The sequence below is a fragment of the Orbicella faveolata genome, unplaced genomic scaffold (genome assembly GCF_042242905.1).
Source record: "Orbicella faveolata isolate gen_17 unplaced genomic scaffold, um_ofav_v1 contig_3, whole genome shotgun sequence".
In the NCBI taxonomy this organism is placed as follows: domain Eukaryota; kingdom Metazoa; phylum Cnidaria; class Anthozoa; order Scleractinia; family Merulinidae; genus Orbicella; species Orbicella faveolata.
This window is the reverse complement of record NW_028301558.1, coordinates 17,438,808-17,457,500: the sequence shown is the minus strand read 5'-3', so window position 1 is coordinate 17,457,500 and position 18,693 is coordinate 17,438,808. Positions and strand designations below refer to the sequence as shown.

The 18,693-nt window shown below is 40.0% G+C and overlaps 1 protein-coding gene and 1 pseudogene across 1 annotated transcript; both read right to left on the bottom strand.

The window, feature by feature from the left end:
• Positions 1 to 6,704: 6,704 nt before the first annotated feature.
• On the bottom strand, positions 6,705 to 7,561 carry LOC149106689 (uncharacterized; annotated as a pseudogene).
• Positions 7,562 to 11,869: 4,308 nt separating this feature from the next.
• Positions 11,870 to 12,469, bottom strand: LOC110046087 (uncharacterized). The gene has a single exon (XM_020751758.2). The coding sequence runs from the start codon at positions 12,467 to 12,469 to the stop codon at positions 11,972 to 11,974; it is 498 nt and encodes a 165-aa protein (XP_020607417.2). The 3' UTR covers positions 11,870 to 11,971.
• Between the last annotated feature and the right edge of the window lie 6,224 nt (positions 12,470 to 18,693).

Sequence of the window (18,693 nt, the reverse complement as noted above, 5' to 3'; positions counted from 1 at the left end):
AGCAGCTGAAAACTAATATTCATACAAATTTTCGCTGCGAATGGGTTCTTGGTTTTGTGATACACCACGCTTGAATTTCTAAGCTTTTGCGTGACACAGCATTTACATGACGACCAAGAGAGCTGTCATGATGGTTAAAAAAGCGACTTATTTCGGGGAACTTGGCTATCTGAACAGTTCATGTCTTAGAAAAAGTATTATTTTAATGTTTTAGAGTTCCTCGAGGGATAAATTCACTCTTTTGTAGCAAAACTCAGTGACAGATGTTTCTGTTGGTTTCCGGCCGCCATGTTGGTGCCCATACGGATGGGCACCAGCATGGCGTCTCCATGCAAATCTCTGTAAATTTGGGAAAAAAATTTCTTCGCATATCTCGCATAAGAAAAATTGCTGTGACCAGAATTTTGGCGAGAGTCTTTGCGTATTTACTTTCTTTCATTTCCCAGGTTCTGGACTTTATCTATTGACCGGTTTTGATATTTTTATTTGGATCTATTGTGAATTGCGTGAAACTGAAAACCAGCAACTGATTTGTAAGTTAAGGACAAAGCGTTGGCTTTGGCTGAGAGACATGCGCAGTTGCGATGTTTGGAAACAGGAAAAACTGTGAGCATCATTGGCCATCAGTCCGCAACAGTTTGCAAGTTCTCGTCATTGTGTCTTTACCAGTTCTGGTGGATAAGTGGAAAGCAAAGGTGAGTTGATATAAGAGAACGGCGTTTCTTTTCAAATCGAGGATCGAAGTTGTTGTATAAAACAAATTTTGCGTTCTTAGGTCATAAAACAAGAAGCAGCGGTTCCGCAAACTTTCGATAATCTTGATGAAGGAGGTGAACTTGGAAAGTTAATGAGACGACTTTTTAAGCTCAAACTTTAGAACTAATACTTAAAGAATTTCATAAAGTTATGTATGTAGTTTGTAGGAATTTGAAGGAATTGAGACTCAAGGCAGAAATGTCAAGCGATATTTTCCCATCAAGTATGTTGCTTCTCCAGACGTTTGTATTCTTGTGCAATTGCCGACTAAAAAAAAAATTAAAGCTCTGAAGACATAGACGTATTATTTTGGGGTGGAAATTCCAAGAACTACACTAAAGTTAAATCTATGGCCTCAGTTGTTAGCAACTCCTCCATATACACCCAATTCTTGTATGCGTATTAACACAAAAAAAATTAAGCCCCGAAGACCTTTGTTTCGACTACTTCAACTGACGCGACGATTTTCCAAGAATCTGTGATCAGTTTACAATGAAAGTGGAAAAAAAATTGGTGGCACCTGCATAAATTAACAGTCTGGCCTTTCTAAGAAATCATCAATTGAATATTTGCCATGCATAATTTACTGAGATCAAAACTGACCAACGTAATCCATAATTTCGTGAAGGCTGACTCGAGCAAGTGCTAAAGAAACAGCCGCACCACTCCTAAAATTATGAAGGGTCAACTTTCTGTCTTTAAAATGATGTGTGAACTACTAAACATAAACACCTATTCGTGACTGGGCAGCCGAAGAATCTAAGGAACTATATTTGTTCCTTAGAACATTTATTTACTTTTGATTTTAAATTAAAATATTTTTGCGATTAAAAAAAACCAAAACAAAACAAACAAAATGACAGTAAAAAAAAAAAAAAAAAACATAAAAAATACAACCGAAAAAGCAAATAAAGCATAAATTTACAAGAAACTTGTTAAGACAATGGGTTTTTTGTTATGGCAGTCCTAGACCACCATACTTGTAACATGTTTGTCTCTTGATAACGAGGGAAACTTACGTCAACAGATAATAAGTTACAAACTTCAACATAAATTTCGGTACCTAAAACAGGACGTATCTCTCTACATTGTCCGCTCTTTTTAAAGAAAATGTGTGTGCATCACCCTGACGCAAAGTTTTCGACCAAAGGTGATTGAATAAGAGCCAAGAATTATCTGGGAAACGTAAAATTTCCTGTATCTTAACATGGGACGGATCAGCGGCGCGATCGCCAGAAAAGAAAAGTGTCTTAAAAAAATGCTTGATCTCTTGCAGAACGATGAAACATGATGGGGTTCTATAAACGGTGTAGACAAATGAGCGAGAATGTGGTCGGCTAAGATCTTTAAATCAGAAAGCAAAAGTGGTATTGCTTGACGGGGTGACCCTTGCCTGTAGTTGTTCCACAGTTATACAGGACAAATAATTGTTAACGTCCCTTATCGCGGCAGGATTTCCTACACCCAAAAGAGAATTGCAGTCTCCAACCCTGTCGTGGTTAACGAAGATGGCTCGAAGCTTACCGATAACACTTTCAACAGATCCTCTTGGTAATCGATTGGGACAATCGCGCGGGAACGTTCGAAATGGCCCAGAAATGGCCCAGACATTTACAACTGGTGCTGTGAACGACAATGCGACCATCCTCATCTTTCCAGAAATTTAACATCTGTTGGTAGAGCAGAAGAGACACCCTTAGGAGCATCTAGTTGAGTCAAAAACGCAGTCATTTAGATTTCTAGTGCTGATTTCTGTTTGACGTAACCTGTGGAGTTTCGGTTTTGAGCCAACTGATCTAGACGAGCTTGGATGTTGCCTTCATTGACCAGCCACTTAAGCTTCTTGTTTGTAACCCCCCCCCCCCTCCCCCACCTTTATTGAACGTCTTTTGTATCCACAGTTTCGATAAAAGTGAAAACCTTCATCGTCTGCGTAAGAGCACTCCGGGCAGGCCATTTGTGGATTATTTAAAAGAGATTGAAGTGATAGTCAAGGCCACTTGGGATCATCAATGCTAAATGCCCACAATTCTACCGGGGAAGGGACTAAGCCAAAGCCACCCTCTCTTTGTGAACATAAGACTGCATCTAATTCTCCCTTCCTAGATAACACAACATGATCTGAAGCGGAAGAATATAGGATTGGCCACCAGTAGGGTTTGACAGGAAATCTCGGAACCACAATGGTGGAGATTCCCGCGGAAAAAGGGAACTTAAAAACGGGTCCTACAGGACTGAATGGGAGAAAAACACAGGGACTCAGATCATTACATCCTTCCAGTGAAGAGGGTTCTGTGCAAATAAATTGACACCACCCGATCACCCGATAGAGGGTAGGGGGAGGGGGGTTGGGTGGGAAAAGGATAAATAGGATAAATCTATTGCCATTAGATCCATGGTGTGGCCTGAGACCCCTCCGAACTGTTCCTGGACGTTTTGCCAACATCTAGGAGAGAACATCGTATCAGGGGATGAAGTGCGTCCTGATGGCTGATCTGCACGGTTTTGTTTCAGAAGGAACTTTGTTCAAAGAAAGCTATAGATTGTTTTTAGAAACAAACAGGAACAGTTCTTTGGTTGCAGAAGTAAGATGAGGACTTCTACTTCCTTCTTAGCGCAAAGTGTCTAGAAGAACTTGACTATCAACATTGACGTCTACTCTACAATTTCTGAGAGTAATTGGCGAAGATTGAGGGACCTTCAGAACCGCCGACATTTCTTTAGTAGAAATATGCAACATGGTTTCGCATGAATTCCAGTAATCTCTAACCTTAAGATCGCTATTTGGAAGGTGAAAAACACCTCCCTAAGCAAAGCCAGAGGAATCATTGGACAAAGAAAGAAGAATATGTTTCTCTCCTCTTTGCAAGGAACATGATCCTCCCAGGTATCGACAAAACACCAATGCATCAGTTCTTCACGTAGGGCCTGGGAAAGGGGAACATCAGAGTTAGGGCCCGCAGAGGCAATAGCAGCAGCAGTGTTCTTGATAAAGAGCTTTGCCCCACGGACGGCTAAAGAAAAAGACACAAATGCCCTGGAAACGTTGCAGGGTTGTTAAATTGCACGGATTGTTTACAAGTTAAAATTTCCTCACGTAGTTTAGCAAACTTCCCTACCTTATCCTTAGGTTAGATGAACGCCTGCAAAGTTGTGTCAATGATCAAACCCAAGTAGGTAATGCGAATAGCTGGATGAAGGAGAGACTTGGCCAGACCGATAAAGTATCCAAGATTCACAAGAATAGAGCAAACGATATAGTTGGCAGCCTGGGCGGCCATGAAATTGAAGCTGGAATCTCTTTTGGAGAAAGGCAAAGACCAGCATCCTCTGCGAGTTCAAAGCTCACCACTGAGTCGGTCGTCGATGTACAGGGACACGGAATACCGAGACTGCGTAAGAAGCTGGACAAACAGGCCCGTTGAAGTAATATATCAAACAAGAAAGACCGTGTTTGACCACATTTCCAGACATCGAGAGGAGAGTTGAAAATGCGACGGGGAAATATATATGAAAGAAGGAAACTCTGAGTCGTCAGAAACTACTTTAAATTTCACTTTGAATGGAGTGATAAATTGTTTATCATTTACTCTCTTAGTAATCCATACAAGCACGAGCTGGTGGTTAGGAGAGTTTTCTAACACATGCCTCCAAGCTTCCTGATGGCGGTGAATCTCTCCAGCAGAGTAGATATCCGGATTTTTAAACGGGAGGGTAAGCAGTTCTGGTAACCTCGTCCACAGATTCTTACTTCTTCTATTCAAGCTTTAAAATCCGATCCCTTAACCCTTGCAGTGCATCCACAGGCTATAGATACAAAGCGATAAAGATCGATGTAATCAATAAAACGACAGGGTAAACATGGTAGATATAAGCGCCAAAACCAGACACGAATGAGTTATAACCTGACTTGAGCCTGTGATCCAATGAAAAATCCAGTACCTCGTCAGCAATCAACTTCAAAAAATCACGCGTCCTCGGTGAGCTCTAAACTATAGCCCGTGATATGGTCACGTGATACTGGTCAGCAGATAAAGTGGAATCCCGCCTTCTCGAACCCTCAATTTTTCGAACCTCCCCATAACTCGAACCAAACGACGTCCTTCCCTCTTCTCAGTCAAACACTAATTTTACCCCTGATTTCTCGAACTCTATGATTTTCGAACCAATTTTCGTTTCCCTTGGAGATTCAAAAAATTGGGATTCAACTGTACATTGTTTTGACAGCTGTTAACCATAACATAAATGTCTACTATCAAAGATTTACCTATGCTAATGGTGCTACTATCCTATTTTTCAAGGTATTGGGCTTGGCGTGCGGACGTACTTACTACGGACAGTCACGTGACTACCAAAATTTTTAGATCGATGGGTTACCAAATTTTCTAAGGTATGGGGCTCCGCTCGCGCGCCTTCGGCTAATAGGAGCTCCGCTATAAATGTCGAAATTTTTAGAACTGCACTAATAAAAGACAATACGGCGCAAGCCTAAGTCGTTGTTAGCAAAATGCATCTTCATCTGTTTCTGTTTAGGCTTCTGTATTAGTTCAATCAAGAAATAAAAACTCTGAAGCCTACTTTGCTCCAACTATAGTTCAACTGACTCGCTGTGTTTAGTGCAAAATGAAAGAGAAAGCAAATTGAAGTGATCGCTGGTTGTATTTCATACTCGTAACAGTCTGGCCTCTTTTGGAAATCCTATGCTCCGAGGCATGATAATAATGATAGTGATAAGCATATTTATACAGGGGGCGATCTCACATAAAGTGGTTTTTAGAAATTAAAGGCCCTAAAAAGAATATTATAACCTAATAAGCAACAAATAATTTAATGTAAGCTTTATTCTTGGAAACTTAAAGCTCACCACATGGACTATGAGCCAAGTTAAGAGTTTACAAATACGTACATTCGATCCATTCAGAACTTTCACTATCCATGTTAGAATTGTGTGTATTTGTTGTTGCTCATGGTAGATATTTACCATCAATTAAAGGCTATTCACAACACTATGAATATGCACCTTACTTAAGACGAAGCCATGGGAATCAATTAAATTGGCTAGTTTAAATTATTGTTGGGCTTTGAGTCTGATAATTGTAGAACATGATCAAGTAGATTTCATTTTTATATGGCTTTTCTCGTTCTAGAAATACTACACCAAAGACAGCTAATAAATATGCATAAATGAGGGTCAAATGGCCATTTTTCCAGGGAGTTCCCCTAACTTGGAGGGAATCAATTGTCTTGACCTATTATTTTGCCATAATCATTCACTCACCAAACACAACATTTGTGCCAAGTTTGAGCGAAATCGGTGATTTGAGCTGTATAACCTCCTCGCTCTTAATTTCTCAAATAAGGAGCGAAAATTTTCATATCGAAGATATTGTATTAGTGTTCTTGTTTTAGTGTTCTATTTGGGACTAGTGGCAGGGACTTGTCCCAGAAATTCAAACCGGTTTGAATTCGTGGGACTCGCAGTTTCCGTGCTCACAGGGACCAAAGTTTATTCCCTGCTACTAGATTTTGAAGCAAAAATGGCCAGTTCACATGAAAAGATCGACTTGTCTCCAAGATGTAGTTGCAGGGACTAGTCCTCTCGTGTGTGTCGACCTTAAACAATTATTGAACTCATTTATCGTAAAACATCGTGATTTGTCAGTATGTCGCAGATCAAATGATCACGATAGCTTGCTCAACCTCGTCGAGTAATTGATAATTATTTTCACATAGATCCAGTTGAGAGAAGATTGCCAAAAAGCTGATTGACGATGCTACGTACTAGGTTCGGAAGAAAACGTTATCGAAACACCTTAAACCCTCTTATTAATGTATTCCTATTCCACCAATTCAAAGAAGGTCAAAGAAGCTTAAAACCGGGAGGTTAAATATATACATTTCGCCGATAAAAGTAAAATATAAAACTTTATGGCAAAAAGCTGTTAAAATTGAGTCTAAACGTTTTCGATCTGTTTGATCATTATCAAAGTGAAATAATATGCATACGCTCAGTGTTCTTATAGTTCAGGTAATGCCAGTTATGTAATAGCTGTTCCCATGGGGAACAAGGTGAGGTCCAGTGATTGCACTTGTTTGTTTAGTTCTGGACGGAAGCGTGCGATGTAGAACGCTTCTTTTATTCTCCTTTTTAACCATGAATGGGCGGTGGTTAAAATTTCCCTCGAGAACTTGTGGTTAGGGTGTTTTCTGATGTGCTTGGCTGGCTCCGACTGCTTATTTACATCTGAATGTTGATTAACACGAACCTCGAGGTTGCGTGCTGTTTCGCCAATGTATGTTTGTCCACAAGTACACTTGCCTTTGTAAATGACGTGTGACGGGTGTGTGTTTTTGTCTTTTAACTTGAAGATTGATTTCATCTTACGTGTTTTTCACATGATAAAGAAGTTGAACCTCCATTTGGTGTACGTGTTAAGTTTCTTTAAGAATTTTCTACTTACTACTTCATTTGTTCTGCAGAAAGGGAGACGCATTCCGAGTTTAGGTCTTTCATCGAACCAGTGGACAGGAATTACTGTTTCGTCGCTTTTTGGATTTCAAAATCACGGATAACTTCATTTACCAATTTCGTGGGGTATCCTGCTTTGATGAATGATTGTTTGATGGCTTTGACTTCTGCTTGCCAATTGGTGGCTATTCGTTTTGCTCGATATAAGGCACCTAGAATAGTGTTGCGCTTCCACCTTTCTGGGATGGCCGATTTCCAATGTACTTGTAGTTTACCTGGTTTTTGGTACACTCTGGTGGTGAAGTTTCCCTCTTGATGGTTGAAAGAGGTGTCCAGGGAGGGAGTTTAAAGTTTAACTATCTTTTTTGCTCAAAAAAATAAATAGTTAAAAGCATTTTTCGCCAAAAAAAATCATCGCAGTTTAAAGTGTTTTCTTATTGTCTTTGTTACAGGCGTGACCATTCAAACAAGCATGGACGTCCAATGGAAACATTACATAAACTTTATAAGGAAGTTTAGGGAAGAAGCTGGTGAGCAAACCGAAGAAGTAAACAAGCACCTGAGTACCTTAAACAGCTTTAAACAACATTTAGAAACTATCGACGCCCTCATTGCTGAACAGCCTTCTCAAAGTTGTTTGGGTGTTATGGCTGTAAAAGGTGTCTGCGAAAAGGTTCTATTTAGCGACTATGAGTACGTGAGTAATGGTGCTGTTGCCGTTTCAATGACGTCCCGTCAAATCAAGGAAGAGGAATCAAACATTCCGGCATCATTGCAACCTAAATTGAAGTATATCAAAGGCTACTGGAAAAAGATCGAAGCGCGAAGCAGGATAATTGAGAGTTTGATACAAAAGATAAACAAAAGGGTGTGTGTTTTTAGTCGGAGTTTTTGTTCGTCTTTGTAATTTGCAATCCGAACGCTGAATAAATGATAATGGCTACGAACGAACAGAAAGCTTATCGATTTTATCTTCCAATTATACACACCGTGAGTTATCTTTTTGCACGGTTCCATGAATTGTTTGAATCTAAAGATGTTCTATCATTGCATTCGTGACAAAACGATATGGATAATGTACTGATTGTGTCTTCGTCACGCTAGTCAAACGTCACGATCAAAAAAGGCGCACGTACAACTGTGAGGAAGAACCGTATTCAAAGCACGGGTGTGACTGCGCGTCCCGAATTCGCTTACTTATCGGGACACAAGTCTCGTCCTGGCGGACAGCGGACGCGGTCCCAATTCAAAATGAATTTAAGACGTTCTCCTTCATCAAGATATATATGAGAATTATTAAATTACGCTTCTCTAACACTGTTTTAACGGGATGCTATTATTCACTTTCATACAGGTCCAAGAAGCCGGAAATAAAGGATACAAAATCTCCCAAACCGAAAAGATTGACTTTGGAATGGATATATTGGATCTTGAAGAAGCCTTAAAGATATGCGCTGACTACCTGAGCCAGGTAGACAGGGTACAGAAAATGCTTGCATCAGACATCAATAACTATTTAAGTAGTGTTGGCGTGCTTACTGTCATTGGAGGGGGAATTTGCATCATTGGCGTTTTCACCGCTGTTGGCGCAGGTAAGTAATAGCTACCGTATTTTTGATCTTTTCCATTGTATCCCTGAGATGACTTTTATACTTTAGGCTAATTGTAGCCATTTGTGTTATAAGCTATGTGCGCACGTATCTTGACTACAAAGGAATGAGTTCATTGCTCGAAGCCATATACTTACTGTAAATGTCAAATATCTTCAAGCAGAAGTGTGTATGTTAGAGCCTATTGGCCTATCATACCGGAAGTTATCTACGGTTCCACTAGCATGTACCAGCTAGTAATATTTGTGCTCTCCCTCCCCCTCCCACGGATGTGATGCTGGTCCATCTCAGGGTTACAATCTATTTCCTGGATAAAGAGTCTCGGAGAGAGATCCAACACTGTGATGCAGCCAGAATATTGAACCCGAAATGGACGGCAGTATCCGGAGTCCAACGCTATAATCAAAAGGCCCCAGACGCTACCACCCGACATTTCCACTCGGATATGAAAAAGATAATGTGTGCCTCTCTCAACGTTTCAAGAAAGCCTACTGGGAGGTTTCCCTTGATGGAAACGTTTGAAGCATTTTTATTTTGCAACGAAACAATCATTTTCATATTCTCTAGCTACAAATTATAATTTAAAAAGTCTCTTGGAAGGAGGGGAGAGCCTTTAACGTTATGAGAACAATAGAGGCATTGATGGTTTTGGTTTTGTTCAGCGGGGATTTAAGGCGGGTGCTCCAATGCACAACTGGAGAGCTTATATCCGAGCATTTATATCCAGTTGCCCAGTTCTCCTCTATAAGAGAAACGTAAAACGACAATATGGGACTTGAGCAAACCACGATGGCAACGAATAATGCGGGGCCGTGCAACAAAACAACAACGTGGAACACCCAAGTCCTGCATGGATTGGAGGACCTGTACTACGACAGCTGATTTTTCCTATCTCCCGTTCAGTGAAGTTTAAAGTTATCGTTAGAAATTTTAAACAAGTTTTTTGAACGATAGAAGTATTAAACGGATTTAGGTTATTGCCAAATTTAAAGGTGAAATCTAATATTTTTTTTACTAAGCGTCGTCCTGGCCAGCGCTTTCTTTATAAATAGGGCTCATCACAACGACGACGATGATGATAATGATGACGATGACGATGATGCAGATGAGAATAAACTACACACACGTAGTTTTTATGGAAAGCCGGATCAGAAGCGAATTTTAAAAGTTCTTATTCCTGAATCATTTATGTATCGCCATTTAATGATTTAAACGGTATTACCTTTTCCAGCTGGCGCAGCAATTGCAGGGCCTGAAGTAGCAGCAGCCTGTGCAAGGTGCCTTCCAGGAGGAGCACTGGCCATGTACATGTATAATTTATATCGCTTCTGGTGTAAGTATCCGGTACTGACAGCTAAAAAGGAAGGCCTGCTCTCTTATTCAGGAATAAGAACTAATGAATAAAAGTCAAAATATCTAGAAATGGCTGACACAGAAAAAATTAACAAGGTCACAGCAGTAAAGAAGAAAATTGATCTTGTACAAATTTTCAAAGAATGAAAACCGGGTAAAGTTAGATTCATTTAGCACCTAAATTACATAAATTCTCTGAGTGTTCTGAATACACAGGGTTCAGCGGGGACAGCATTTACAGTTCTGTCGTCAGGTATACTTGTTTTAGGGTAATTTGATATTCCTTTACCGCAGTGCTCATTTACTGCAAGTTTTGTCCCCGATTTCTCCGCTTTCCCCGTTGCACTTCAGATGTCTTTTCACCACTGACGTTCCCGTTGCCATTGCCGTCGTGGTTTTCTTAAAATCCTTTTTTAACAATATGACGGATACACCGGGGAAAGTACGTACAAGTGTGTTACACAAAATGATAATTCTGTCTCGCTGTCAGTGATTGTCCATTGATTTTTAAACGTGTCTCCAAGGGTTTCGTTATTCGGGAGGTCGTACTGATCTCTGCGAAGTTATGGAGATGGCATGCTTGTACTACAATGTTTGTCATCCTCTCTTGTATTCATTACAAGGTAGTTCCCTATAATTTAGCTTGATTTTAATATCCAGTGACATACCAGAACTCCAAAACACTTTAGGAAACACTCCTTTTTCAAAGCTAGTGATGGATTAAAAAAAAATGCATGGCATTGTTGACTGTTTACTGAATTTACCGCAAATAAAAGATCTTGCCGAAACTTCAGGAATCAAGCTACCACTTGGTATAAGTCAAGACTGAAAAACAACGCCGTTCCGAGTTGAGAAATCTACAGTCATGGCGTCAATACCTGCAAGGTAACTCAACAATAAGGCTGGTAGTTGAAATCTTGTTTCTGCATAGTTCAGAAAGATTTTAAGAGAAAAGGTTACTCTCAGTTGTTTTGCAAAAACGCAGTTTAAACTTTTGTAATAAAGTCGAAAGGATATTCAGCGTTGAGAACCAAGCAAGGAAGAAAACTTACAAATTCGCCAGGTACTACATGGAAACATGGCGGACAACAAGGACGTCTATATTTTAGTGATTTAGTTTTGAAAAGTTTTATGTAACTATTAGCGTCATATTCATTATTGAGTTTGTTTTCAATCTTGTTAAAAATTTAGGAAATCCGAAGTGCCCTTGTAAGGGGAATTCTGCCAGTTGTCCAAAGAACTTGTTCGCTTTTATCAGCCAACTTATCGTACAGATTTGAAGTAAGCGAAGAGAGACAAGCCGACGGCCTGTGGCTAAACATTTGCCGTAATCAACGGCACATTTATTTTGGCTCTTCATCAAGGAGGCCCCACCGCCCATGACCGGAAGTATAGGTCTTCTAAATCCTATACCATAAGATGTCCCAGTTTAGAACGTGTCAAGAGGGTATGAAATTTGCTGAGCGTAACGCGGCAATGGATGTGCGTCTCCGGAAGTTTCAGTTTAAGAGCTTGAATAGTCGTGCCAGGAATACAAAAAATTTCCGAAAGATCACGCGATGGATTGCATCGTTTGGGCGAGCCATGTAGCCAAGACCCTGATGACGATCCACCCCCTCCAGTTCCAGGACCCGCTTCCGAAGAGGATCTCCAGCTTTTATGCATTTGTCTTCCTCGGGGGTGAACATCAAAATTTTTCTTCTCGCGCCAATTCCTGTCAGTTTGAGTGCATTTCCTCGCTTTGGTTTCGGCACGCCTGCTCGACGCTGGGATGGTGTCTCTATTATCGTTTTGTTTCCATTGGTAAAAGAAGTATCGACACTTTAAGCCTTGAGCGCACTTCCATTTCTAACTCTGGTCCGTTTGTCTTCGTTTTTGATAGTGAAACCTTGCCTTGATCGAAAGCGCTGCGTTTCCGATCCTCGGAGATAGTGCTCTGCTCGCTGCTGCCAAGATATGTGCAACTTACAGTCTTGACAATATGTCGATAGCGAGTAGGATGAACGTACTTGCTTGTTGCATCGAAAACTAGTTTGCTCATTAACTCTCCTAGTTTGTTGTGCTGTCCTCCATTTCTCGTTACCAAAACGTAAGCACAGGTCGGCTTGAGGAAACGACGAATGTGAGTTATATAACCATCCAACACTTGCATTTTAGTGTTGTTCAGGAATAGAGAATCGAAGCCATATTTACCGGCTGTTTTGAACATTTTCTGGTCAGTAAAGCCGCCGTTAGTCTTAGCTTTGTTCACCATCTCAACGGTTAAATAGTAATATGTCATTGGACGTGGGCCTTAAAACCTTGATGAAAAAATATACAACGAGGAATTTGGCAGCAAACGATAAGTCCAAGGGAGATACCATACCTGATATTATCCTTGCATGATTTCAGTACGCTCTCCTAGCGCGGCGGGCAACACCCCACGCTTTCCAAGAGCTCTTCCAGCGTGGCCCAGTGTCCCTTGGCTTCTAGGGCATCAATATCGGGTTCACTGGTCCACTGCAATCTCATCATTTTAGAAGGGATTTTGCACCTTCTTTAAATACGTTTCGATTCTGATGCTCCGTTCACTTTTCTGAAATCCCCTAGCTCTGGGATGGCGTCCAAGTAGTCTACACGTCCCGCTCCAAGTTTCCACTTTTCCGGCATCGTATCAACAAGTTTAAAAAGGACATTGTGAGAACATGAACCGAAGTCAACAATGTCGAATGTTCGTAACAGAATTTCAGAAACTTAAAACATCTGCTGAGAATTTGTTGTGCTTAGCAATCACTTTTACAACCTCCGCCACTGCCAGTGAGCCAACGCAGAAATTCTTGAGAGATGTCACTTGACATCTCAAAAGAGGCAGCTGTCCTGATTTGATGTAAAGTCTTCCGATTGTTGGCTTTATTTTCGTTGATTTCATTTTCGTGCCGGCCTTGATCATGAAACGACTCAATATGGCTGAAGTTTGGCTTTTCGTGGAAACAGGAGCACAATTGGTCTTTTTTCTTTACGTGTTTCTAGCAGCCTCTTTGTGTGGTAAATCACTTATGATTGCAGGCTTGGACTGGACAGTGAAAAAGGCCGTCTGGATCGTGTTCCAATAAGTGAAGCCTCCAGGGTTTCGGCGATACGTTTGGTAACTTTGATTGATCAGTCAACCGCGTCTCCTCGTTTGTTCATCTGCAACAACAATTTTTACTCGCAATGATGCGACAATACACACCAGCCTTCTTATACTAGCTGGCGTATTTATTCCCCCGAGAGACATCATTCGATACTTAGCCAGTCAGAAATCTGTTTTTTCGCCCTCTGCCCGAACATGATCCTTGTTGCGCCTTACCGCACTTTCTCTTACCCATTGTTTACACAACACAATTGAACAAGTCCGGACATGCCCTTTCTCACAGTGATTATTACCAATTCACAATATAAAGAAATCAAGGACCAAGTTTGAACTTGGCCGAAACGTCCGATAACCATATTTTTAGCCAGTGACAACCATTTAATTCCTTTCCTTTTTTACCAATTTTTAGTATGCCTGGCTACACACCGAACATTTTTAAGTTTGAACTTATATGGGCTTGTCTTAGGGTGATTATTCATAAGCTTCCAGCAGATGAAATCAGCTTAAATTGATTTGACATGGTCGTGTATTGAGAAATTGTAGTTCCCATGCATTGGAAATGGGAACATTTTGATTAGGAACAAAATTTTAAGTTTGTGAATCGTACCTTTTTATCAAGGTCAACCGTTAGTTATTAGGAACAAAGAGTTCCTTATTGGCTTAAGTGAGCATCAGATTAGGAACCCTTGTTCTCCTTTCACCCATAAGAGGACGAATACAAAATCGGAATCGTTCAAAAAGGACCTATTGTTCCTAAAAGTACAATGACATAACAAATTGTTCCTTTACACCGAAATAAATAGGAACTTTGAGTTCCCATCATTACAAAAGCACCGGTTGTTCCGAATTTAAGCAATCTTTGTTCTTGTTTAAGGAAAAAAGTTCCCTTATAGGTTTGCGTAAATCGTCCTAAAAGGGAATTAAAGGAACAAAAGAAAAAAACTCGCCGAACACTCGTTTCTTGAAAAAGGATATTTCTCACGTTTTGAACAGACTGAAATCGCATTTACAAATGTTTTAAGGCAAAGGAAAGCCCAACGACACCCTGTGCGAACAAATCAAGTGAAAACGCTTTGTTTAAAGGCAAAATCTTGGCTCTTATTGCTTTTGGAAAACGTTGATGATGGTGTGTCGATGATGATGATGATGATGACTAAAATGGTAATAGTAACAATAAAAGCATGGCTCCAAGATAAGTCTAGCCAACATAAGCAGTTACAGTCAGTAGACTGCACTCTGACTCATACTCTCTTACTTTTCACCATTGTAGGTTTTATAGCCCATCTCTTTGAGGCTTCAGCTGTCGTTGCTTGTCTCTACCTGGTGGTGACGTGTTGGCGTGCCAGGAGCAAATCTTGCAACAGCCTATTATTTATCTTTCGCAATTTCTCAGATCTAATAATTAAAAGCCAAGACATACGTTTTAGACTAAATTAAGTACTGCAGTCCCGAAAAAGTCCGAAATGAGCTCCTACATCTCAGGGCCTTGTTCGAACTTTGTATTTCACATCTGTTGGATTTCATTCAGGAATTATTTGCATGAGAAGTTCGAGGTTACAACTGATTAAATTCGAGAAATTAAATACGACTCTAGAAGTGTCTTCGACCGAGCCAGTTGAATTTTCGAAAGGAAGTTTGATAGTTGATTTAGAAGTCAAACTCCACATGTGCCGAATAGAATGCACAAATTATGTTACTGTATTTTCACTGTAATAGCACTGTCGTGAAATTATGCCACAAACGGCCTTCAAATTATCTCTCAAAAACACCATTTCCACAAGAATCAGTACTCTTTTTTCATATTTTGGTGGGAAGTGTTTGTTTTCCCTCCGTCTTCCTCACAACTCAACACAGTAGAAAATCTCGCAAGAAAATAAAACGTGGAGACTAGCATTTCTGTCGCGACTTGGTGACTAGTTTACAAAACCAACTATTATATTTGAAGTGAAGCCAAATAGAAGGGAATTTTAACCTTTTCAAACCTGTTCTTCTTTTGCTCACGACCGCGAATTAGGCTTGGCGCATTTACAGCTAGGCCGTCTGAATCAGCCATCAAACTTACTGCAATGGTTTTGATTAGCTCAAATGGGAACAAGATATCGGCACATGAAATGTGATATTTGAACTTGGCCCAGGCCCCGAGCTCCTCCAATTAATAGATTTCCCTATATTGACGCCGATTTAAGTCTCTTTCCTTCACCTGTTTTTGTTTTTGTCTTTGTTTCATTACGTGAACATTCGCACTTCACAGTTGTTTACGACTTTTAGCAACTGTACTGCTTGTTCTTACGATATAATGGCTAAAGGCCACTTATCGGTTTGTAGGAGTAGCCACAACGGCTAATTGCGTATTTTCGTTTAGTGTTGTCTTTGACATTATTTAATTGATAGATAGATAGAACCTAGCTCACTCAGAACTTAGCAAGTAAATATCAATTCATTCTTAACTAGTCACCATAGCAACGAGCTGACCTACCAACGTTCGCAGAGGTCTGGCTAGTTCCCAATTGAACAAGAAAGATCCCGGAAAATCTTCCGGTCATTTTTACGAAGATTTCATAGACAGGACGCGTAGGTAAAGTCTGCATACGAGCCAAGTGGCCCATCAGGCCGGAGCTTATCCCGGTTTCTGTAGCATGAAGCCACTAGGAGTATTTCTACTCCCCCCTGGATGGGATGCTAGCCCATCGCAGGGTTACCCCCAGCATTAAGTTCGCCGGTACCCATTTATACACCTGGGTGGAGAGAGGCACTGTGAGAGTAAAGTGTCTTGCCCAAGAACACAACACAATGTCCCCGGCCAGGGCTCGAACCCGGACCGCTCGATCCGGAGACGAGCGCACTAACCATGAGGCCACCGCGCGGACAATCTGTTAATGCTTCTTTTGTGTTAACTCTTCTGCCGAGCATTCTCGTTGTTGGGTTTTACTTCATAGAAAAACATTCACGTCGTTGCACTCGTGAGTCACTTGTGATGTTCGCGCAGGTTTCCTGCTGTAAAGGAATATATACTCAGGATTAAATTAGAACCTTAAACTGAACTGAACTGAACCTGAAATGTTCTAAAATAGCAGTTTGCTTTTTGTAGGAGATAGGATTGAAGTAATTTTTTATATTCATTCCTGTTAATATACGATTTAAATTGTAATTATCTGTTATATAGAACTTCGAGTTATATTATATACTTCTTCCTACAAGTGCCATGCTAACCTTCTATTGAGATAAAACTATTTTACATTTGACGTTTTAAAAGAATGGACAGTTTCAGAGGGTCTGGATGGGGTTTCTGTAATCCCAGTTACCAGTTAAATTTTAGCAGATTTTTCAGTCCCTTTCTTAGCTACCAGTATAGTCTTTGCAGATCTGACTTTCAGCTATCAACAAAAAAACGAGTCATTTACCAGTTGACAGTTAAGATTTTGACCTATTCTCAGTTATCAGTTTAATATCATCCAGACCCTCTTTCAACAACCCTTTCAGTGCACCGTTTGATATCCTTCTAATTTCTCTGTTCGATATGAACACATCTTGTAATATAATAGTCAAACAGACAGACAAAAAAAATGACGAAATAATTGCAGGCCTGTTGAAATAGCAAATTTTCTGAACTAATTTTTAAAGAAAAGTTTGTTTATAATGCCAGTTGTGAGAATTAAGATTTTAATTCAAATAAAGGATGCACTAAAAGGGATGAAGAACTCTTGGCAGTGTAAAACTAGATAGTTAAAGAATAGGCGTAGTATTGAAAGGCTGAATATACCAACAGCCTAACTGAAAAGCCTAAAGGCTAATTTTCTTAAAAGAACATAGACAATAGCTAACAAATATTTTTATTGTACTTGTATCGTGTTATGCGGCTATAACAGAAGTTTTAAGCTTCTCGGCTTTACGGTAACCTATGTAGGCTGTTTAAACTGCTTTTAGCTTGTATGAAAATGCTTGTCTTTTATTAAAAAAAACTGTTCAGTTGAGCTTAATTTTTCAGATGTCGTCCTTTTCTGCGCTTTACGTCTATTAGCTGTGGGGGTGTGGAAGGAGCCGTGACCCAATGATTAGCGCGCTGGAATCCGCATTGAGTGGTCCGGGTTTGGGCTTTACCTGTTCTCGTCGTGTTGTGTTCTTGGGCAAGACACTGTACGTTATACTCTTACAGTGCCTCTCTCCACCCAGGGGTATAAATGGGTAACAGCAATCTGTGGAGGCAACCTGGCAGAATGCTAAGGAGCACCCTGCAATTGACTAGCATTCCATCCAGGTTAGCGATTAGATTAATAAATCATTTGAACTTCTTTTGATCTGGCGCGCTCCGAAAAACAAACAGATGATGATGTTCCAGTTGAAGCCAGGCACATGTGATAATCTTTTCATAAAACGATGATAATAACATTGTGACCTTCTTTAGTTAAAATGAAAATTGGCGACGTATTCTTTTTTTTTTATCAATGTATACTTCCAGCCAAAGTTAAATCTATAATTTTCTAGCAATAATAAAGTTTGATATTTAGCAAGTAACAACTTCCGCGTCGTTAGATAAATTTCCCTAACATCTCCAGACTTTTCACTGTTTAGTTCGCGCTAACAATTTGAACTTTAGAGAGCTTTTTCAGCCTTGTATTTCATTTATGATCCAGTTCGTAATCTTTTGATGCGCTTATCTGAGAAACAATGTTGAAGAGTGCATGGAGCACATCACATTTATCCTAAGTTTAGAGAATATCGGTTCCAAAGTTATAACAAACATGTTTCAAAAGGTATTAAACTTTTGTGACAAAGTTGTAGCAAAATTGTGATTTATTACATCGTAACGTGTGTCCTTTTCATTAACATTTTTATTACTTTTCCTATATCAAGCAGTATTGACGTTTTCAGGTAGGGCATTTATTATAATGTAACTGATTGGTTAGTTGAGAACAAAGCGTAGGCGTTGGCTGACGGACATGCGCAATCCCGACAATCGTAAACAATAAGCTGTAAGCATCCTTTGACATCAGCTCTAAACAGTGTGCAAATTGGTTCCATTAAGTGTTAACTGTTCTGTGGTGGAAAGAATAGGAGGTGAGTTGGTATAAGATGACTACGCAGTTCTTTTTATTCGGGCGGGCTGCAGCAGAAAGTCCATACAATCAAGCATTCTCTTCATTTTTTGTTTGTTTTCTATAGTCAATAAATATACGCAAATCATAATAACCAGTATAATCCATTGAGAAACATTAGTCCTAAGGTGAAAAGGTTCTCTGCGAGGCTATATTCAGGTTTCATGCAACCAAAGTTGTGAATACCATATCTGAACGGGGTTTTTACTGACGCGAAAGCCTACATTCTTTGGTCTTAATTTCAACTAATTAGGAATTTGTATTGCACATTTTTTTTTATTATAGCAACAATAACACTAC